General features: G+C 37.0%; 1 protein-coding gene across 3 annotated transcripts in view; it reads left to right on the top strand.

Moving 5' to 3' along the window:
* ABHD17B (abhydrolase domain containing 17B, depalmitoylase) overlaps positions 1–23,928 on the top strand; it is a 53,437-nt gene extending 29,509 nt beyond the window's left edge. For all 3 annotated transcript variants that reach the window (XM_086685010.1, XM_086685009.1, XM_086685011.1), the window contains 3 exons: positions 15,061–15,530; positions 19,604–19,783; positions 22,379–23,928. In XM_086685010.1, the coding sequence (XP_086541136.1) occupies positions 15,064–15,530; positions 19,604–19,783; positions 22,379–22,598 (867 nt within the window). In that variant the 5' untranslated portion in view covers positions 15,061–15,063 and the 3' untranslated portion in view covers positions 22,599–23,928. The remainder of the gene's footprint in view (positions 1–15,060; positions 15,531–19,603; positions 19,784–22,378) is intronic.
* Positions 23,929–24,208: the final 280 nt, after the last annotated feature.

The following is a 24,208-nucleotide window of genomic DNA, read 5'->3' as shown; positions in this document are numbered from 1 at the left end:
AAACACCTCAACACTTGGAATTAAGTGATCTAAAATAACTATTCATTCTCTGGGTTTTATCGCACTGCTTTGATGGCAGTGAATAATATTATAAATAGTTTTTGTTGTTATTCAATTTTTAAAAATCAACCTAAAGAAAAAACATAGGAAAACATAATAGTTGTAAAACAAGCTGCAAATGAGGTAAAACTTAGGTATGTGAGTACATGAGGAGCCAGTGGAAACTTCCTAAATTTGATGGAACAAGAAGTAAAGGTTCAATTATATAAATATAATTATTTATAATAATTAAAGTTATTAAAATAACCAATGAAAACTATAAATATACAGAATAAGCAGAGATGAAAGAAAATAGGGTAAATTTTCTGAATCTTTTAGAATGAAGATACATCATAATAAAGGTTAAATGAGTACAGTAGGAAACACCAAAACTAAAAACAAATTTCTGGATTTGATTTGAACCCAGTTTGGGTTTGAACTGGAATTAGGAGATTTCTTGTCTTAAGTTATTTTTTTTATTGAATTCATATAAGCACATGGTTAAGAAGCCGAATGATTTGTTTGTTATGAAAATTGGCAAGCCCAGGCCCCCATTCTATCTCTTTGATATATCCTTTCCCAGGGCATGTACTTATTTTTGAAGGATTCTTTGTATGTTTACCTCTGTATCTTTAGATAACGGTATTATATCACTATTTCTCACAAATTGACATCCGCTTACAGAAGAGGATCTAGCTCTCCGTCACCGTGACAACACTCATGCTTCCCATTCTCCCAATGATCCATGGAACCTCCCATATTTCTGGATCTTTCCTTCAGATTAGCCTAATAGTTCCTCCAGTGTAACTTCTGGTCTTCTTAGTTGGGGAGGATATCTAGGAAACTGAATTTTTCAATTGACTTTTAACCAGTCCCTATTTTAGCCTGGCAGTGAGCCTTATTTTTTTTATTTTTTAACCTCCTGTGTGGTTTGATTTTTTTTTTTTTTAACTCTTAGGAATTCAGTTGAGATACCAGTAATATGAATCTTCTTTGTGAAAAGATTGTGTTTATCATTTATAGTCAGCAATGAAGTAGTCGTTAATTTTGATTACTAAATGAAGTAGTCATTTAGATTTTATCCTACTATAGATGGGTATTATATACTGTGGAACACATTGAGTAAGTGTTCACCTGAGAATTTTCCCAGAAAAAGATCTTACTGCTTATAAATGGAGGAGAGAGGGGCGCCTGTGGCTTAGTCAGTTAAGCATCTGACTCTTGATTTCAGCTCAGGTCATTATCTCACAGTTGGTGAGGTCTAGCCCTGCACCAGTCTCCGTGCTGACATTGTGGAGGCTGTTTGGGATTCTCTCAGCCCTTGTTCTACTCGTGTATACGTGCTCGCTCTCGCTCTCTCACTCTCAGAATAAATAAACTCTTTAAAAAATGAAGAGAATAATATGTATTTGTGGAATATGTATTGGTATATAGTACCAATGTATTATGAAGCTTTTCTATGAACTTTGAGGATAATCATGTTTTGGAAAGTCTTTCAGGAGTGGTGCCAAAAACTGATGATTAAGGGGGGAAAACATGTGCCTGTTCATGTTTTAGTTTATGCTCAGCAACATGTACAGGTGTGACTTTGAAAGCTAAGCTATAATTCATTTTCCAGTCACCAAAAGCTTTATAGGAATCTGTGATAATGACATATATAAAAGTCAACAAACTATCTTTCTACTTAATTATTAGGAAGGCTTGATTTGCTTGTTAGGGCTTTACTTAAGTGCATCATCAGGATTGTAAGTGTTTAGAATATTGGATGGACTACATTCAGAAATAAACATTAAAAAAAATTTACTTGGCATATAATCACAAATTTTTTTTTTTTTTTCAACGTTTATTTATTTTTGGGACAGAGAGAGACAGAGCATGAACGGGGGAGGGGCAGAGAGAGAGGGAGACACAGAATCGGAAACAGGCTCCAGGCTCTGAGCCATCAGCCCAGAGCCTGATGCGGGGCTCGAACTCACAGACCGCGAGATCGTGACCTGGCTGAAGTCGGACGCTTAACCGACTGCGCCACCCAGGCGCCCCACAAATTTTTTTTTTTAACGTTTATTTATTTTTGAGACAGAGACACAGCATGAACGGGGGAGGGTCAGAGAGAGGGAGACACAGAATCTGAAACAGGCTCCAGGCTCTGAGCTGTCAGCACAGAGCCCGACGCGGGGCTCAAACTCACGGACCACGAGATCATGACCTGAGCTGAAGTCGGCTGCTTAACCGACTGAGCCACCCAGGCGCCCCTAATCACAAATGTTTTTATAGTTTCTTATGGTTTGCTGGCAGTTCCAGCCCATGGAGAACCTTTCAAGAATGTGAATCCCTTTGATACATCAAAAACATGCATTGAAATGTATAAATGTCTTAACTGATTTGTATTGATCTTTTTTTTTTCTAACACATTTTTTTCCCAAACGTTTATGTTGAGAGAGTGCGTGCAAGCAGGGGTAGGGGTAGAGAGAAGAGAGAGAGAGAATCCCAAGCAAGACTCTGTCAACGTGGACCATGATGTGGGTGGGGCTTGATCCCACAAACCATGAGATCATGACTAGGACTGAAATCAAGAATCGGACACTTAACCAACTGAATCCACCCAGGCGCCCCTCATTGCTCATTTTTAATAAAATGGCCTTTACGTTAAAATTGGGTTTGATGCAGAGAATACAAAAATACTAATTCAAAGGGATCCATGTACCCTGACATGTATAGCAGCATTATTACAGTAGCCAAATTATGGAAATAGCCCAAGTGTCCATCTACTGATGAATGGATAAAGGTGTGTGTGTGTGTGTGTGTGTGTACGTGTACACATACACAGACACAATTACTCAGCCATGAAAAATAATGAAATCTTGTCATTTACATGGATGGAGCTAGAGAGTATAATACTAAGCAAAATAAGTTAGAGAAAGACCCAATACATAATTTCACTCATATGTAGAAGTTAAGAAGCAAAACAAATGAGCAAAGGGGGAAAAAGAGAGAGGGGCAAACCAAGAAAAGACTACCAGAGAACAAACTGATGGTTACCAGAGTGCAGGTGGGTGGGGGGAGGGGTGAAATAGGTGATGGGGATTAAGGAGTGCATTTGCTGTGATTAGCACTGGGTGTTGTATGGAGATGTTGATTCACTATATTGTACACTTGAAAACCCCTGTTATACTGTATGTTAACTGGAATTTAAAAACTTAAAAAAGAATTGGGTTAGATGTTGTAATATTTTTCCCAAAATACATTCTTCTAAAACAGTATTATGTAGGTAATCTCATTTTGTTGTGTGACATTTGCAGTATTCAATAGGATCTACAAAAATTGCCCATATATACTTTGATGGACAGGCCAGGAAGGAAAGCACTCCAGCATTTCAAGCTAGTATGCATTGGAAGCATGTAAACTCTCATTCTTGATTGCCTGAGTTTGAAAGATTCTAGTTCAGCAGTGCCCAATAGGGCTTTCTTGCAGTGTTGAAAATGTTCATTCTTCACTATGCATTTTGGTAGGCACTAGTCATATGTGGCTAGTATGACTCAGGGACTGATATTTAATTTAAATAGCTATATATAGTTAATGGCTCCTATATTACAGTAAATATTAAGAAACTGAGGGAGAACATAAGTATAGAAGTGGTCACATTGACTTACGTTAGGACTTCTGGTCCAGATAAGTTTGTTTGGAATAGTTTATAGGCTCTCCAACTTCCTCACTTCTGATCTTCCAATCCTTACTGCCTGTTTTGTTTTGTTTTTTAACTAAAAAAAAAAAAAATAGGTTCATAATGAAATGCTAGGATTGAGACTTTTGGTAACTCTGGTAGATTGTTGTCACCTTCACCTCAACTTTTTTTGTGTATCTAACCCCAACTCTTCTCACCAGTGGGAAAGGAATCTTATTTTGTCATGACCTGGTAAGTTTTTCCTATAAACTTTTCTAAACTCACAGTTAATTAAGGCATCTATTCCATTTACCACTAAAATTACATTTCCTAGGGTGTTTTCAAGTGACTCATTGACCCAGTTGTTCTCCAAGTATTTCTAGAATCTTACTAGTATTTAAAAAGGATAACTCTCCTGAAATCATTGTTGTACTGTATGCTAATTTGGATGTAAATTAAAAAAAAATAAAATTAAATAAATAAAAAGTATAATTCTACCTTAAAAAGTAACTGACATTCCTTTTAAAAAAATCGTTTTACTAAAATTTCTCCTTTTGATTTGAAGTAAATATAGTACTTCAAAAAATTTTTTTCCTTAAGGTTTCAAGTTTCTATTCCCATGTTAGTACAGCTCTTGTAAGGTGTCTTTAGTCAGAGTTGAGTTTTCCTACCAAAGTCACCTCATCGAGTCCTGTGATCTCAGACAGGGGAGTGCCTTTGCTGCTGAATGCTATATAAAATGGTCCAAAAAAAGAAGGAAATGCAACCTACACCCCCAAAAATGTTTTTTTACAAGCTGTATTTCCACATAAGACTTATACAAATAAGATAGAAAATGTGTTTAAAGAAATATCCTAAACACCTAGTTTCTAAATTACACTTATTTTGATCATCATAAGTATTTTGGATGCTGTCTTGACTGAAAAAGGAGCATGTTGCCAGACTCATTTATTTATTTATTTTTTATTTATTTATTTGAGACAGAGCATGAATGGGGGAGGGGCAGAGAGAGAGGGAGACACAGAATCGGAAGCAGGCTCCAGGCTCTGAGCCATCAGCCCAGAGCCTGACGCGGGGCTCAAACTCATGGACGCTTAACCTACTGAGTCGGACGCTTAACCTACTGAGCCACCCAGGCGCCCCTTGCCAGACTCATTTAAAGGTGAACGAATATGGGGCACCTGCATGGCTCACTTGGTTAAGCATCTGCCTTTGGCTCAAGTCATGATCTCCTGGTTTGTGAGTTCAAGCCCCGCGTTGGGCTGTCTTCTGTCCGAGCAGAGCCTGCTTCAGATCCTCTCCCCCCTGCCCCAAATATAAATAAGTTTTTTAAAACTTCAAAAAAAATAAAGGTGAATGAATATTCCACATCTTTGTATGCACTAAAGTCTGTAATGTATACATTATAACATTCGTAGTTTCACTTGCTGTACTTTTTGTAAATGCTGCTACAGATTACTCACTTGGTATCCTTGAAGTTGAAGTTCAGTTTCATTTTCCTTACTTTGGTAGTGATAACACCCGTAAGGCTACTGACTGTTACATAATTAACCACCTTTGTGTGGTATCATTGTGATTTCCTTTGGATCAGTCTGTTGGGATATATTGGACTCATGGCCCCATTGAACAGAATTGACCTAAAATCTGATTTTTCCCTCAGCTTTTTCATAGTTAAATATCTTTTCTTTCATCACTTCTGACTTTAATCCATTCTGATCTTTGCTGCCTCTTGCTGTTAATAATTAAGCATCCACTTCATGTGTCAATTTCTCGTGTTAGGGTCTGCTGTAAATCTCATTATTTTGTTTTTTTCTTTCAGTGTATCTAAGAAAACATCAGGCTTTAATTTCTGTACCCAAGGATAAGCATCGAAAATGGATTGGTGGTTGTTTTTTGTTTTTATGGTGGCAAATGGACCAGTCTTTACATTTTGTGCAGACTTCTCATTTTCAAATATTTTTTACTTTTGAATGCTCACGGATTTATTTAAAAAATTATAAGCTCTAAGAAGTGCTGCTGTTTAAGTGGCTTATTATATACCTACCTACACTCTAAATTGGATGAGACTTTAAATCAGCATATATCCTATTTAGAGCATAGTTGTCAAAATATCTCTCAAAATGAAGAAGAGATATAAGCATTTTTAAATGTTTTTAAAGGTTTTAAAATGTTTTAAAAGTTTTCTTGTGTGTGCCTGGGTGGCTCATTCGGTTCACTGTCCGACTTCAGCTCAGGTCATGATCTCATGGTTTGTTCATGGGTTTGGAGCCCAACGTTGCGTTCTGTGCTGACAGCTCAGGGCCTGGAGCCTGCTTCAGATTCTGGGTCTCCCTCTCTCTGCCCCTCCCCTGCTCATGCTTGCTCTCTCTCTCCAAAAAAAAAAAAAAAATTAAAAGTGTCTTCTCGGGGCGCCTGGGTTAAGCTTCCAACTTCAGCTCGGGTCATGATTTCACAGGTCCTGAGTTCGAGCCCCACATGGGGCTGGCTCTGTGTGGTCAGCACAGAAGCCCGCTTCTACCCTTCCCTTGCTTGCGCTCTCTCAAAAATAAACCTTAAAAAAAATAAATAAATAAAAATGTTTTCTCTAAAAACACTTAAGTACTAGTTCAGTTCATCACAACATCTCAAACCCAAAAAGAATCAGTTGGGGGTGCCTGGGTGGCTCAGTCAGTTGAGCATCCGACTTCGGCTCAGGTCGTGATCTCGCAGTCTGTGAGTTCCAACCCTGAGTGGGGCTCTGTGTTGACAGCTCGGGGGCCTGGGGCCTTCTTCCGATTCTGCCTGCCTCTCTCTCTCTCTCTCTCTCTCTCTCTCTCTCTCTCTCTCTCTCTCTGCCCCTCCCCTGCTCATGCTCACTCGCTCTCCCTCTCTCTCTATCTCTGTCAAAAAAAAGAATCATTTGTAGTTTGTAGATGGTAGTAATGTGAATTGATGTGTGTTACCAAGAAACTGTTACAAAGGAGACCAGGGGTGCCTGAGTGGCTCAGTCGGTTAAGCATCCAACTTCAGCTCAGGTCATGATCTCACAATGCCTGAGTTCGAGCCCTCATCGGGCCCTGTGTTGGCAGCTGGAGCCTGGAACCTGCTCCTGCTGGAATCTGTCTCCCTCGCTCTCTGCCCCTCCCCCACTCATGCTCTGTCTCTCTCACTCTCAAAAATGGATAAATGTTAAAAAAATGTTTTAAAAAAGGAGATCAATCAAAGTGAAATTTTTTTCAGTCAACTGTTATTACATCAGGAATTGACAGGAGTCACTTCAATAATTTCTTCTGTGAAAAGAGAGGAAGGAGATATAGTAGGTCATTCTATTTAAAGACATTTTTTAACATTAGTCTTCCTGTTTTGCTGAGAAGGGACTCAGATGTTCATCTTTTATCCTTTGTCATCGAGCAGGAAAAACTTATCAGGAGAAGCAGGTTCTGAAATTATTAATTCATACAATTTTAGGAAATTCCTCTGGCTATAAGTGAAATAACTTTAAGTCTCCTGCCAAAAGGAAAACCTTAATTTTCACAATGGACCATCTGTTTAACATTCGGTTGACCTTTTATTTTGAGAGGGGCCAGACTGCCTCCTCCCCAGAAGAGTGCCCTATTCTGTGCTTCATAGTGCGGTGACTGATTTGGTTAACTAGCTGTGCTGTTCCCTCCTGCACTCCCTACCCTAGCTCAGGTTCCTAGGTTTTTATTACACTGGTTCTATTTTGCACCTATACAAAAAAAACCTAATTATCACAAAACATTTGCTTTCTTTTTTAACATATGATTTAGTAAACCTTTTTTCCTTTTGTGGGAGTTTCTTAGGTGCAGAGAATTGAGTTAATCTTATTAATTTACTAACTCATTCATCCAAAAAATATTAGAAACCCTATTATGTGTCAGGTGTCCTGCCTTGGCACTAAAGGTCCCGTGATAAGCAACCAGATGGGATTCTTGCCTCTGGAACTTGTGGTCTAGTTCATGGCACGTTATCATCATTGATCTGTGAACATAAAACCTACTCTTGTTTTATTAACTTTTTTTCTTCTTTGCCCTCAACCTCTTTACCTATTCCCCTTCCACAAGCATCCACTCAAATACACATGTCCTTCGATATATAACATTTAATGCATGTGTTTAATTTACATTAATGGTACTATAGATCTCAGTTTATTCCTTACTTCTTCACCCAGTACTATATTTTTAAGCTGTAACCATCAAAGTCACTACTTCAAACTGCATAATATTCCATTGTCTGCATCTGACACATTTATGTATTCATTTTCCTGATGATGGGATCTATGTTCCTTCCTGTACCCTGATACAAATAATGCTGCAGTGAGCAAGCACCCCGTACATATTACCTCAAGGACCTCTGCAAGTGTTTCTTTGGAGTACTTACCTAAGAGTAGAATTCTGGGTCATTGGTTAACAGAATGGCTTATCAAAAAGTTCACAAAAAGGTTCCTACTTTCCCCTGTTCTCACCAGTACTTCATATTACTCAATTTTCTACTTTTTATTTTTCTTACACTTTTGAAATGATATTTCTTGCATTTCTCTGATGGTTGGTGAGAGTCCTTCATATATTTGATAGCCTTTTAACCCTCTATAAGTTGCCTGTTAGTATCTTCTGCTCATTTTTTCTCCTGAGTTTTTGTTTGTTTGTTTTTGTAGAAGTTCCTTGTACTTAAGATATCAATTCTGTCAGCTTTGGATGAAGAAATCATTATTCCTGAAGCATTTTTCACTGAATAAAAATCTCTATTTGAATGAAGATAAATCGACCAATATTTTATCTCTTGTGGATTTTGGTCTGTTTATAAGCTCTGTATTCTATTACTACTAGGTCTGTTTGTTTGTGTCAGCACTAGTTTGTCTTTATGACTTTGGCTGGCTTTGTGTTGACTGTCTCAATACCTGGGAGGGAAAATTCCCAGCTACCCCCACAAACACATACATACTTGAGCTCTTGGCAAAATTACCTTAGCTTCCCATTGACTTACATGGGATGGTAAACAGCTTTCTTTTCTTTTTTTTTTTTTTAACATATTTTTTTTAAGTTTTTTATTTATTTTTGTGAGTGAGAGAGAGAGAGAGAGAGAGGGAGGGAGAGAGAGAAGATAAGTGGGGGAGGAGCAGAGAGAGAGGGAGACACAGAATCTGAAGCAGACCCCAGGCTCTGAGCTATCACCACAGAGCCCAACATGGGGCTCAGGGCTCAAACATACAAGCTATGAGATCATGACCTGAGCTGAAGTTGGACACTTAACCAACTGAGCCACCCAGCCACTCCTGAAGATTTTATTTTTAAGTAATCTTTACACCCATAATGGGGCTCAGACTTAACAACCCCAAACTCAAGAGTCACATGCTCTCCCAACTAAAGCAGCCAGGTACTCCAGTAAATAGCTTTATTAAGATATAATTCACATACTATACAATCTACTCATTTAAAATATGCACATCAGTGGTTTTTAATATGTTAATAAGTTTCTGCAAGTATTACCCAAATAAATTTTAGAGCATTTTTATTACCTCCAAAGACACTTTATATTCTTTGGCCGTTGCTTCCCAACCCTCCCATCCTCCCTAGCCCTAGACAGCCACTGATCTCTTTCTGTCTCTTTTGATTGCCTGTTCTAGATACTTCATATAAATGGACTCATATAATAAATGATCTTTTGTGACTGGCTTTCACTTGGTATAATTTTTTCAAGATGTATCCACTGTATAGCATGCGTCAATACTTTGTTCCTTTTTATGACTGAATAATATCCCATTATGTGGATATACCACATTTTGTTTAGCCTTTCATCAGTTGATGGATGTTGGGGTGGTTTCTACCTCCGAGTGTTACAAACTACACCACCGTGAACATTCATGTATAAGTTTTTGTGTCAGCATAGGTTTTTTACTTCTCTTGGGTATTTGGTTATTGACCTAGGATTGGAATTGCTTGGTCAAATGTTAACTGTGTGTTTAAACTTTTTAAGGAATTGCCAAACTGTTTTCCAAATTAATTGCTTCCCACTAACAGTGTATAAAGGTTCTAATTTCTCCATATTCTTGTCAACTTTGGTCTTGTCTGTATTATAGCCATCCTAGTGGATATGACGTGGTATCATGGCTTTCATTTGCATTTCCCTAATGACTAATGATGTTGAGCATCTTTTCATGTTAGCCATTTGTATCTCTTTGGAGAAATGTCTAGTCAGATCTTTTGTTCATTTTTTAATTGGGTTTTTTTTTCTTTTATGTTACTCAAGAATTTAATGCATTTCATCAAACTTACCGTGTTTATTGACACAGTATTTTTTAATTTAGAAATTATGTATGTCTTTTCATTTAGTATGTGAGTTTTTTGCTTATCTCTCTCTTCATCAGTCTTGTGTGGGTACTCTTTTTACAAAGCAGTGGTTATGAGTTCAGGCTCCAGAATCATTCTGCCACATATCAATTCTGTCACTTTCTAGCTGTGACCTTTGGTAGGTTACCTAACTACTCTGTGCCTTGGTTTCCTGAAATGGAAAATGGGTGAATTGATAGTCTCTACGTCAGAAGGTCGTGAAAGGGTTAAATGAGTTAATAAATGAAAACTGTTTAGAATAGTGCCTGATATAACTGCTCAGTTAATGCGAGTTGCTATTGATAGTGGAAGGTTTTTCTAAGAGTCAGCTTTTGGTTCTGTTAATATCTATTGTTTTTTATTCTCTATTTTGTTGATATCTGTTCTTTAATTCTTATTTCTTTGTGTTTACACTCCTTGAGTTTAACACACGGACAAATATTCAAAGCTGGACATTTGTAATGAATAACTATAACTACTTCAGATGTATCCTACAACCTGTAATTTTATGGTGGTATATCTGACTTCTTAATAGTCATAGGTATGTTCTTCCATGTCTGAAGTTTATTAACATTTATACCATTCTGAACAAGTGACAAGTACCTCAGCACATTTTTCACTTTTAAATCCCTAACTCTTTCCAATTCTCTCTATATTGGTATTCCCCAAAGTTATGACTCTGGATTGTTTAGGGGTATACTTTGCTGCTTTTTTTCCTCCATTGCTTGCTTTAAACACAGACACACACACACACATTATATTAACTGTTCTTTATCATATCTGAGATACTTCATACATAGAATTCCCTTGGATTTATTTTGTTCTTGCTGGAGTTTCTCAAAGAGGGTCTCAGTTTGGTAAGCCTTCTGAGTTTTAGTATGCTTATAGCTAAATTTATTTTATTGTTTTATTAAAATGGTATTTTATCTCTATGTAAAATTCTAGGTTCAAAGTTTTGTGCGTTTTTATTTTTTCTTTCTTTAAAACTATCTCTCCAGGGGCACCTGGGTGGCGCAGTCGGTTAAGCATCCGACTTCAGCCAGGTCACGATTTCGCGGTCCGTGAGTTCGAGCCCCGCGTCAGGCTCTGGGCTGATGACCCAGAGCCTGGAGCCTGTTTCCGATTCTGTGTCTCCCTCTCTCTCTGCCCCTCCCCCGTTCATGCTCTGTCTCTCTCTGTCCCAAAAATAAATAAACGTTGAAAAAAAAATTTTTAAAACTATCTCTCCAGTGTCTTCTGGTTTCTACTGTCAGTTTTGCAAAGTCAGATGTTCATCTGATTCTTGTTCCTTTGTAGGCAATCTGTTCTTTTCTGGAAGCTTTCATATTTTTGTTTCTGGCAATCTTAATATTTACTATAATTTGTCTATGAAAATTTCCTTAAATACCTGTTTGGCACTCTGAGCTATTTCAGTCTGGATTTTTTCTTTAATTCTGAGAAATTCTTAGATTCTTATCTTTGTTTTCTCCTCTTTTTCTTCCCTCTGGTACCCCCAAAGTATTGATACTGGTATTTCTACTTTTGTCCTTCTTAAAGTTTCTTTCATATTTTCTGTCTCTTCATCCCTTTCATCTTAAAAAATTCCATTTGGGAATTCCTCAATTGGATTGTCCATCTCACTAACATGTTCGTAAGTTATTGATTCTTGTATCCAATCCATCAGGTTCTTTATTTTAGATACTGATTTCTTTATATCCGGGATTCCAGTTGGATTTTTCTTTAGGACACTTTTGCATTTCATCTTTAAGTACTGTCTCTCTTTCTGTCTCTCTCTCTCTCTCTCTCTCTTTTTGAGAGAGAGAGCACATGCCAGGAGGAGGGGCAGAGGGAGAGGGAGAGAGAGAATCTTAAGCAGGCTACCCACCCAACTTGGAGCCCAATGCAGGGCTCAGTCTCAGGACTGTGAGATCATGACCTGAGCTGAAATCAAGAGACACAGACACATAACCGACTGAGCTGCCCAGGTGCCCCAAGTATTCTTTTTTTTTTTTTTTAACAGGTTTATTTTGATTTATTTTAAATTTTAAAAATATTTTTAAGTAGTCTCTGTACCCAACCTGGGACTTGAACTTAAAACTGTAAGATCAAGAGTTGCATGCTCCATTGACTGAGCCAGCCAGGTACCCTATTTTAAATCTTTGTTGTGTCTGGTCTAAAAGTTCTGCTCTAAATTACTTAATTTGTTGTTTGTCTTTTATGGCTGTTGTGTACTCTCAGATGTTTATCATTATTCACTGCTTTGTCTCCTCAAGATTTTGTTGCCAAGAAATAACTGGCAAATGATACATTTTTTACTCAGGTGATTTTTACATAAAACACAGTGGACTTAAAATTATCTAAATTTAGCAAGATATTTCAATGGTTTTTAAAATTCCTATCAAGAGGGGCACCAGGGTGGCTCAGTTGGTTAAGCGTCCTTGACTCTTGATTTCGGCTCAGGTCATGATCACAGTTTGTGAGTTTGAGCACCGTGTGGGGCTCTGTGCTGGCAGACCAGAGCCTACTTGGGATTCTCTCTCTCCTCTCTCTGCCCCTCCACGCTTGTGCTCTCACTCTCTCTCTTGAAAATAAGTTAAGAAAAAGTAATTTTGAAATAAATCTGGGGATGAACACCAAAGGAGAGAAGCAGGAGAAAAGGTGCAGTGCCAGGGTCTAGTCTAATGAAAGGACAACCTGACCTTCTTAATGGTGGTGGCAGAAACTATTCCTTCCTCCACTGCCCTAAACCAGATAACTGGTATCCACCAAATAACTTGCAAATTACCACTTTTCTAATAACAGGACTGAGAGAGCAACATAGACTTCCTTAAAAAAATGTATAAATAAAACAAATAACCTTAATATAATCAGAACTAAACAAATTACTGAGGAAAAACATTTTATTCTTGATAAAAATTAAAATTTTTTTAATGTTTTTATTTATTTTTGAGACAGAGAGAGACAGAGCATGAGCAGGGGAGGGGAAGACAGAGAGGGAGACACAGAATCTGAAGCAGGCTTGAAGTGTGAGATCATGACCTGAGCTGAGGTTGGACACCTCACCGACTCCAAGGTGCCCCCAACCTCATCTATTTGTTTTTTTCCCTAGATTGTCTCCTCTCGAACTGACCCTTTGAGCTTTCTTTCTTGCCATCCTCTTCACCAGGTCCTGTATCCTCATGACCAGGTTAATTCATAGCCAAATTCTATAGTAGACATAACTAGTTTATTACACGTTCTTTGCCTGCCAAGCCTTGGGCATGCCCTCAAAATGCTTCTGAGTACAATATTTCAGGGAGCCAATTAGAGCTACCACTAAAGATGATACCTCATTGTCATTTCTGTTCTATCAGACTATTTTCCCTTCAGGCTTTATTTGTTTTGAAGGTTGAAAAGGAAATAAAGGTAGAATAGCAAGTAAAAGTGTTTTCTAATATCCAACGGACACTCTTCTGCCCTTCTCTTACTCCTCTTTTAGAGAGCTTTTTTTTATCTCCTATCCTTGTTTCTCTATCTGTGCTGTTTCTTATTCTCTCTACCTAATCAGTTTACACTGGGAAATTAACACATGTATATTGAGCATATGGATTAGATTTTGGGAAATCAGTGTATTCGTATTGAGCATATAAACTAGATTTTGAATTTTGATTGAGTAGATATAAAGGTCATTTCTTTCTTTCTGAATAGTCTCACTACTTCAGTCAGTCTCTTGAGGTAATTTCTTCTCTTATGTAATTGCATTTGGCATAATGGTATGGTAGACATTTTTTTCTGTCCTTATATTAGATTTTATTTGTAAAAAATTACGTGTCACCAAATCTCTGGAAGGTGTTTTGAATGCCTTCTTCCTGGAACTAAGTAATGGTCACCTGTTGCTAAAAAGGATAGGAATTTGAGAAAGGACAAGATAGAAATGCTGGCAGGGAAACAAGTATTAATTACTCTAGTTTTGTTCCTGGCTTAATATCAACTAGAAACTTTAAAAATATTAATATTTTAAAAAGACAGGAGAAAGTGGACCATCCTTAAGTGTGCCACCTATATCCATACTAAAAAAACTATAAGCATTGTATTTGTTCTTCACAATCACTCTGTTCAGTGAAGGTATTAGCTTCGTCTACTTATGAAGACAGTGAAGATTGTAAAATAAATAATTTACCCAAGGGCAAACAGCTAGTAAGTGGTAGAGTTGGGATTCCACCCCAGCTCTCTCTGACTTCAAATCTTATACTCCTTCCAATCTAACCATAGAAGAGGAGAAAATTTTAGCAGATTTTACCTTTTTTCCATAATGGACTTTATATTGTAGCCTTTTAAATTTGGGCAGTAATTACATATAGACATATTTCAAAGTCTTATACATGATTTGCGCCACTGGCACCATGACTAAAACGATAGGCTTCTGAGACAAATAGTTTTCTGAGCCTCTGAGGCAGTGTAGCCCAGGGATGAAAGACAGTGGTTGAGTCTGGTGTCAAATCCGGGCTGCATGAATCTTGTATAGGTTTCTTAGATCAACATACAGAGTTGTTTTGAGAATTAAAACACATAGAATATGTAGCACCATGCCTGACAAATTGTAAGCACTAAAAAGGAATAATATATGCAATATTGTTATATCTTCACTCTATCATGTTAAATATCTAGCTTCTCCCTGAGATTCTGAGAATTTTCACTAAGTTAACCCAGAAATTGTGCGCTACTCTAATGATATCACACCTCCTATGTTGTTATCGGTGGAGAAGTAACAAATATCACCTCTACTCTTCATATTTTCATGTTTTGGTTAAATATTATAATATATAATAACTACTATTTGAAACATCCTATACTGTTTGAGTGTCTCCTGGTCAGGAAAATTTGCCTCACCACAGGATTTAAATTATTTCTAGAAAGATGCCAAAAAATGTGTTTGGGCAGAGGATTCTTGAAATAATAGTAGACACTGAACACCAGTAGAATTTACTGGTGTCTCTGTTTTAACCTTCTATTGTATGAAAATGCAGAATCCATATTTAGTAATTAAAACATTTACTGTCTCCTTTTCTTTTTCAGAAGATGAATAATCTTTCATTCAGTGAGTTATGTTGCCTCTTCTGCTGTCCACCTTGCCCTGGGAAAATTGCTTCAAAATTAGCATTTTTGCCACCTGATCCAACATATACACTGATGTGTGATGAAAGTGGAAGCCGCTGGACTTTACACCTATCAGAACGAGCAGACTGGCAGTACTCTTCTAGGGAAAAAGATGCTATTGAGTGTTTCATGACTCGAACCAGTAAAGGCAACAGAATTGCCTGCATGTTTGTGCGCTGTTCACCCAATGCCAAGTACACTTTACTCTTCTCACATGGAAATGCTGTTGATCTTGGTCAGATGAGCAGCTTTTACATAGGACTGGGATCACGGATTAATTGTAATATATTCTCATATGATTATTCTGGATATGGCGCAAGTTCTGGGAAACCAACGGAGAAGAACCTCTATGCAGATATAGAAGCTGCTTGGCTTGCTCTTAGGACAAGGTAAATGGTGATTGGGAGTATTTTCCACAGTTATTATGATGTTTAATTGAAATTGCTTTATATAAAAAAAAAGAATAAAAGTAGTTTTTATAACAACGTGTTTTGAAGTAGTAAATAGAGATTATATGTACCAAAATATACCTGTGGAGAGTTAAGCTCTTAGAATGTAATTAAAAATTTTTACAAACAGCGTAGTTTTTACACAGATCTAATTTGTGTCTGTTAGTGCACGTGGGTGATTTTCTTTAAAATTTAAGCCAATGACAAGTTTTGGTTTTATAAACTTACTAGAGTGTGATATAAAAATCTTTATTCAGGGGCGCCTGGGTGGCGCAGTCGGTTAAGCGTCCGACTTCAGCCAGGTCACGATCTCGCGGTCCGTGAGTTCGAGCCCCGCGTCGGGCTCTGGGCTGATGGCTCGGAGCCTGGAGCCTGTTTCCGATTCTGTGTCTCCCTCTCTCTCTGCCCCTCCCCCGTTCATGCTCTGTCTCTCTCTGTCCCAAAAATAAATAAAAAACGTTGGAAAAAAAAAAATTTAAAAAAAAAATCTTTATTCAGAGTAACCTGGGTGGCTCAGTCAGTTGAGCATCTGACTCTGGATTTCAACTGAAGTCACAATCCCAGGGTTGTGGGTCAAGCCTCACATCAGGCTATGTGCTGAATGTAGAGCCTGCTTAAGATTCTCTCTCTCCCTCTGCCCTTCTTCCCTGCTTGCACTTTCTCTCTCTAAAATAAAGAAAAAATGTTGATATGAATTAACAGTGATTAGCTAATCATTTACTTAAGAGTGTAAGAGACTGGATTGTTTTGGTGAATTGTAAGCCTGAGTCCTGAGTTTGCATTATTTTCTATAACAATCTCTTAGACAATGTGACTTACAGATATCTTATTGGAACTATTTTTAAAGTATTCATTCTGTAAAAGTGAGATTTTTTACTTTGCATTCTGGACTAATAAAATTTGGAAAGATGATCTTAAGCTAAAAAAAAAAGGGGTAATGTTATGATAAATCATTTAAGCAGATTCTCTCATCATGTCAGTTATTCCTTGGTTATAACAATACATTTTTGGTAACTAGAAATTGCTTTAATCTTTCCTAATCACCAAGATACTTAGAAATTTTTCATGAAATACATTGCAGTTTTGTAGACTTCAGGTGTTTTTTTTTTAATCAAATGGTTCCCGTACAATAAATAAAGATATCTTAGCTCAAGTTATTCTTCATATTATCTCCTGAAAAGCTGCCTGACTTCCAAAGTATTTTAGACTAAAGCTAAAGGACTTAAATTTACCATTTCTAATTTAATGTTTAAATATTAATGGTTTCGATTAGAACCTCAATTTTGTTAGCAGGCATAACCTTTGTTAGAAAATACCTTTAGAAACATTTATTCCTTGGGACACCTGGGGGTCTCAGTGGGTTAAGCATCCAACTCTTGGTTTTCGCTCAGGTCATGATCTCATGGTTTGTGAGTTCGAGCCCCATATCAGGCTCTGTCCTGATAGCACAGAGCTTGTTTGAGGATTCTCTCTCTCCCTCTTTCTCTGCCCCTCCGTTACTCGCTCATGCTCGCTCGCTCTTGCAAAATATTTCATTTTTTTTTTAAAAAAAGAAACATTTACTCTAAGATATAATAAAACTATAGTCTCTGAGGTCCATATAAAGGGGATTCTTAAATCATTTGCAATTATATGAAAACATACCTGATAAGTAGGAAAAAGTTGATAAGTAGTATAAGAAATAAATAGTTGGGGAGGGGGCAGGGAATGATAAAAATTTATAAACTTAAAAACTGCCTTAAATGACCAAAGTCAAAATCGTCTCAGTCCTACAAACCAAAATAAATGAGTGCGCACTTTCCAGACCCAGCCAATTGAATGGAGTATAATACCTGTCAGGGAAGTATGATAGTAGATATTTTTAATAACAGATTTATTGAGATATAACTCTTTTAAAGTACAACTTCAGTGGATTAGTACAATTTTTAAGGATGCTAAGTTAAAGCAGATAGCCTTTATTGTTAGTGCTTCTCAAAAACATGAAAAGATAACTTATTCAACCAAAACACACTAGAATCCAATAGAGTGTTCTCTGCCTATGTTAAAAAAAAAAAATCCACTCTTGTAAGTGGTTAACTTTTATTTTTCATCTTGTCTGATATCAATTTGAAGAAATATTTATGAAATTATTTCTAGTCTTGATTAATTAGTCTTTTTAAACATACTTAATGAGTGAAGCGCCTGGGTGGTTCAGTTGGCAGAGCATCCGGCTTCAGCTCAGGTCATGGTCTCAGAGCTTGTGGGTTTGAGCCCCCGCGTCGGGCTCTGTACTAACGGCTAAGCCTAGAGCCTGCTTCAGATTGTGTATCTTCCTCTCTGCCCCTCCCCCGCTCACTCTCCATCTCAGAAATGAGTAAATGTTAAAAAACAATTTTAAACATACTTAATGATCATGCATACTTGATGAATGAGGAACAAGAGCAGAATAGATACATTTCTAAATAGTCCAATAGTCTTTGAATTCATTATCTGTGTGCTATAATGGAAAAGGCGCTGAACTGGGAGTCAGGGTACCTGGGTTCTAATTATAGATCTGCCTCTGACTTACTCTGACTTTGAACATCTGCTCAGGAAGCAGCTGAACTAGATTAAATGGTCTCTGAAGTCCTTTTAACTTGTACTGTTCTGAAATTCTGTTATTGCTTTGAATTCTCTGCTAAACTGGCAGCTGCTTCTACTCTGGAGCCTTGCCATTGCTAGCATTAGCCTAAAACCCATAGTTGCCACCAACAGTGCTGCGATTCAGCTAACGGCAGCCTTACAGCCTCAAGAGTTAATGCTGTGCTGCAAATGTTCATTTTCATAAAATTTCTTTACTGTTTGAAATATGTGCAGCTAGGTCTTTTTAAAGAAAAGGGTTTTCTGAGTTTATTTACATTTGGAGTCAGTCTGGAGTAGATATGTCCAACCTCTGGGACATATCCAAATGCTTACATAGGACTGATTGGAAGAAATTATGGATGGTCATTATTACCTGGATGGTTCAGAGTCTTGCGCCCCTGGAAAGGGCCAGAGGAAGCACGTAGGGTTTGTCTTGCTATTTTTTTTGTGTTCAGATACTTGAAAAGCTCCATTACCTTTTCAGAAGACCAGAGGCTGTTGTGCAAGTGGCCCTTCCCATCCAGAAGTGACTTCTTTCAGATTTCTAGAGTGGAAGGGCATGTTTGATCTCACTCTAACCCATAATTCTGTATTTATTAGCTCCTGTAGCACCTCCTTTCTGTTTGGAGTACTTTACAGTTGGGACAATTATACTATAGGTAGTAAACAGTGCTTGAAGCACAGTATATACCTGATATTGATCAGTGAGTTGATACATTTAAGTCTGCAGCATTTTTAAAGGGGGTAAGGCAGTTCTCTTGAGGTTTTAGCATGAAGTCTATTCATAATTAACTGAATCATAAGGCATTTGGAATTCTCATTCATCTGTTTATCTTTCCAATCATTAGTCCATTTCTATGAGCAAATAAAGGCAAATTTCAGGAAAAATAGTAATTTGCTTTTGGCTAAAATGATACATATTTTTTATTCATAACATACAGTAACTGTATGTTAAGATTTTCATCACTGTGACTGGCTTCAGAAAATAAAATGAGCCACTTTTAATATCTAGACAAAGAAAGAACTTTTTGTTACTTTGAATGGAAGATAGATGGTAAATGTCTATGAAGTGTCAACCCATTAAAATATCAATGATACAATATGTTCAGCATTTAGTAAAAAATACGCCACATTGAATTGCATAAATGATATAATGAATTCCTTTAAGTTTAAAATTTTAAAAGACCTCAGCCATTATTTTTCTAAAAGATGAAACAGATGAAAAATGCTAAGAATAATAGCATTAAATATAATGATGGCTAAGAAAATGTATATTTTAAATATAAATTTGTTGACATGGTCTCATTCTGAGTCATTCTATTATAAGATTAAGTCCCTAGAAAATGATTGAATATTTCATACCAGTCCAACTCTCCACTTTATTTTTTCTTTTTAACTCCTGAACTTTGTAGATATGGCATTCGCCCTGAAAATGTGATTATATATGGCCAAAGTATAGGGACAGTACCATCTGTGGATCTTGCTGCTCGGTATGAGAGTGCTGCTGTTATTCTTCATTCTCCTTTGACCTCGGGAATGCGAGTCGCTTTTCCTGATACCAAGAAGACCTACTGTTTTGATGCATTCCCAAAGTAAGTATCGATATTCCAAATCAATTCAAAGAAATCTTGTGGGAATTTTTTTCATCACTTAAGGAATCCATAATATGATTCATTCAGCCATGAGCTTCTATTTTACACATATTATAGAAATTGTGAAAAACTAGTTTTTGAAGAGGATGGTGGCAGGAGACCAGTCAGGAGGGTGTAATGTTTGAGCAGTTGTAATCCGAGTGAAAAGTGCTAAGGGCCTCACACCCCAGAGAGTGGCACCAATAGTATTAGAGATAAGGGATGAATTTGAGAAATAAAATTGACAGAACTGCATGTCACAGTGAATGTAGGATGCAAAACAAGAGAACTTGAATTTGATTCCTAAGGTTCTGACTTGAGCTGCTAGTGGATAATGATACAATTCAGTGAGACATGATACTGGAAGAGTGGAGGTGTAGAGGAGAAATGAGACACGTGTGCATAAAAATTAGTGAATGATGTCTAATTAAGGATTGCTGATTTACAAAAGAAGTGAATTGCAAACAAGTTGAGTCTTAAGAATAAAGTATTGCCATCCTAGAGGCACCTGGGTGGCTCTGTCAGTTAAGCGTCCAGTTGGCTCAGGTCATGACCTCACCGTGAGTTTGAGTCCCACATTGGGCTCTGCATTGACAGCACGGATCCTGCTTCAGATCCTCTTGTCTCCCTCTCTCTCTGCCCCTCCCCAGCTTGCTGTCTGTCTTTCTCTCACTCTCTCAAAAATAAAATAAAAACATGAGAAAAAAAAAAGTATTGGGGCACCTGGGTGGCTCAGTCAGTTAAGCATCTGACTACAACTCAGGTCATGATCTCACAGTTTGTGAGTCGAGCCCCGCGTCGGGCTCTGTGCTGCCAGCTCGGAGCCTGGAGCCTGCTTCGGATTCTGTGTCAGCCTCTCACTCTGCCCCTCCCCTGCTCGCGTTCTGTCTTTCTCAAAAATAAACACTAAAACAATTTTTTTAAAAACGTGTTGCCACTGCATAGTCTGCAAACACACAGTATTATACAAATTTGAAAGAACTACTTCTGCTTCTCAAGACAAGATAAATGGAAATTCCTCCAGCTCCTCTTCATAATTGGGAAAAAATGGATGGCCCTTTTTTCTCAGAGGGCAAAGGCAAGAAGTGAGAAGCTGGCAAATTTCAGTCTCGCTTCTTTTCCCCAACTGGCAGCTATACAAAGAATTTTTTTGTGAATGATAGATGGGCCCAAGGCCAGAGTCCTCACTTGCTTCTTCATAAAAACAACAAAGGTCATTTCAAAAGCAAATTTTTTCATCATTAGCCAGTAAGGGGTCATTTTTGTAGGGAAGCTAATGATGGGAGCATAAGATCTTATCACCAGAGCAAGCTGTGAGAGGGTTTTGTTTTTACATTAATTCAGGGTTTTTGTTTTAGAGTATAGTGTATTGGAAGGTATGTGCATTATATTGCTTCTGTCTAACTGAACAGTAGGAATGGTAGGGAGTATTTGGGGTAATGCTGTTGCCAACTTATATTCGCTGTCCAGCTCCCTCTTGAATTTCTGCTACACCAACAAAGAAAGCAGCACTTAACTGCAAACTGTCTGAAAAAGGTCATAATTTTGTTAAGTTTTAAAATTTGTTTGTAAGAGTTCTTTGTGTAGCTTATGTCTCAGTGTTGCCTTTTTAAAATTGCTTTGATCTCTGATATTTAAAATGTTCTCTGATATCTGATAATTCTTAGTTGTCTGTTCATGTGTAAGAGAGGAACTAAAGAGCGGACCTGAAGCAGGTGACAAAGGCTTGTTGACTGAGCTTAACTATACAGGGATCTGTTCATATCAGTTAGTTGGGGATCCCACCCCATGTCACTATTTTCTGTATCTTTCCTCTTAATGTGGATGTCGTCTTCAACAAAGATTCTAAAAGTCCCCTCTGGGTACACCTCGGTGGCTCAAGTCGGTGAAGCGTCCGACTCTTAATTTCAGCTGAGGTCAGCCTCTGAGCTAAACAAACTTTGAACAGATTCTGTAGACTCCCATCACCTGCTTTCATCCCCATATCAATTCCTGACCTTCGGGTGTATGCGGTGGTATAAATTGGGTTGTGTCTTCACTTTATCTTCTATCCTCTTAAAATTGGTTTTCTCTTATACTTTTAATTTGTTACCCAGCTCCAAAATTATGTATTTTTTTATATTCTCCCTATTTCAGGGAGTTGATGCCACAAGACAAAAAAACATTTTGTTGTCATTTTAGTAGATTAAGAGGCAGAAAAAAATACGAGTACAGAGAGGTATAAAGTTAGCATATGTTTGAATGGTCCTTAGTTTCCTCTTCTTCCAAACTAAGTTTTCTTTGTGCTTAATATTGTAGAAAGGTACAGGAGGCTAACAGTAACTATTGAATGATTCCCCTGAAACAGAAGTGCCTAAAGTTAGCTTCCTCAGATAATCTTAAGAAAAGGAGTATGTAAAGTGACTTTTAAATCTTATTTGAAATCCAAGAGGCATCTGTTTCTTCTGGTTTGATTCAAAGACTATTCTGGTATTCAGTATGGCACAAGAGAATTTGTTTTACGTTTCTTTTCATAGATAATTCGTTGACTTCCTTCTGCCTTCTCTTCTCTTACAGCATTGACAAAATCTCTAAGATAACCTCCCCAGTATTAATAATTCATGGGACTGAAGATGAAGTCATTGACTTTTCACATGGCCTCGCATTATTCGAGCGTTGCCAAAGACCTGTGGAGCCTCTGTGGGTTGAAGGGGCAGGTCACAATGATGTGGAACTTTATGGACAGTACCTCGAAAGGTTGAAACAGTTTGTGTCACAGGAACTGGTAAATTTGTAAAATATTCTGTAAATTTGCATACTGGGTTTTCTTTCCTTGCTGAACTGCACTCTTTGGTAAATAACATAAAACCTGAAGGTTTTGTTTGCAAATCATGTCAGTTGCCTTCATAATTGTACAGGTAATGATTTGTTAACAGACTTAATGAAGGTTTTAATTACCAGAACTAGAAACTGGAAATAACAGTATCATGCAGTCAAGCTGTGTAATTTATATTTTTTCTGTGAATTTTTTTTTAAACATCAAAATGAGTACTGTATGAAATTTTAATTCTATAAAATCAAATGCTGTAAAAGTATTGCCAAATGCTTTTGCATATCAGAAACAGATTTATAAATATTTTTAAAACATCTCAATGTACTAAATCTTATCCAGGTATACAAATGTAATATTCTTTCAATAAAAAGCTGTATATCTAAAACAATTCAAGTACTCATAATAGAATAAACTGTATGAAAATGTGCAAGTTCACTAGAGATGACCTAAGCCCTGTTGTACAGGGATAAAGGTTTAAACACTTATTTTATTGTAAAGTACATTGAATTTTCTGTATTCTCTGGTTATCATACATTTTCTCCTTAAAAAACAAATGATGTAAGTCTTAATTTTTATGCCATCTATTAATTTACCAACTAGTTACCTTGTAAATGAGAAGTCATGATAGCACTGAATTTTAACTAGTTCTGATTTATAGGTTTGGTACTATGAGGCAACTACTTAAAATTCTCATTTTTGTTTTTTAAAAGGCATTTAGAGCTTCAAGAATGATTTTGTATGCAATGTTGTTTTAAATTTTGACTAATCTCATAGAATTGCTGTACTCTCCATTATAAGAAAACCTGAGAGTCCGTTCATTAGATGTTCTTCAAGACCACAAACAGGCTGGCTATTTGGTCATTTTTCACTTTGGCTATTTTTAATAGGACCTGTTGTTTTAGATTACTATCTGAGAATTTCATGGATTCACTCCTGATACAGGAGATAAGAGAATATTTAATTCATAACTTTTATATTAACCAATGTAGTAAAAAACAAAGCTCACACACAAAAACTAAGTTGCCTTTCCTTGAATGAATCCTGCCTGAATAAAACAATGAAAGAAAAATAAAAATAAAATTAATGGTATGTAGTCTAATTTGTAAATGAATGAATATTGAAATAATACACACTGTGGATATATTTTAAGGCCTTATGTAGTTTTAATTGTTCTGCTTGTTCTGTGGTTATGTCTAAGACTATAGTATATGATTCTCTTCAAAGTATATCAAGTATTGTGAATGCTTTGGTTCAGATGTGTCAAATTAACAGTAAAACAACAAATATAATACCACCCAGCTGTGCCTGTTTGCCTTCTTCCATGTTTCCCATCCCTTACCATCAAGTCGGGAAAAAATTACCATTCATCTTAATAGAGCATAGTTCTGTAGTTTTCTAAATTTTATCATCACTTCTTTTTCTGGAGAGAATTTTTTGCTTCTCAAGATTGTTATGAAGCCTGTACAATTCCTATTTTTGTACAACATAGACACCAGAGTGTAGCTAAGTGTTTTCTTTGATTACCTGTTAAATTTAAAATATTGATCATACCAATTCAGTATTCATTCATTCAT

The sequence above is a fragment of the Puma concolor genome, chromosome D4 (assembly GCF_028749965.1).
Source record: "Puma concolor isolate L17-30 chromosome D4, mPumCon1.1.hap2, whole genome shotgun sequence".
NCBI lineage: Eukaryota > Metazoa > Chordata > Mammalia > Carnivora > Felidae > Puma > Puma concolor.
The sequence above is the reverse complement of the archived record's forward strand: the minus strand, read 5'-3'. Positions and strand labels throughout refer to the sequence as shown.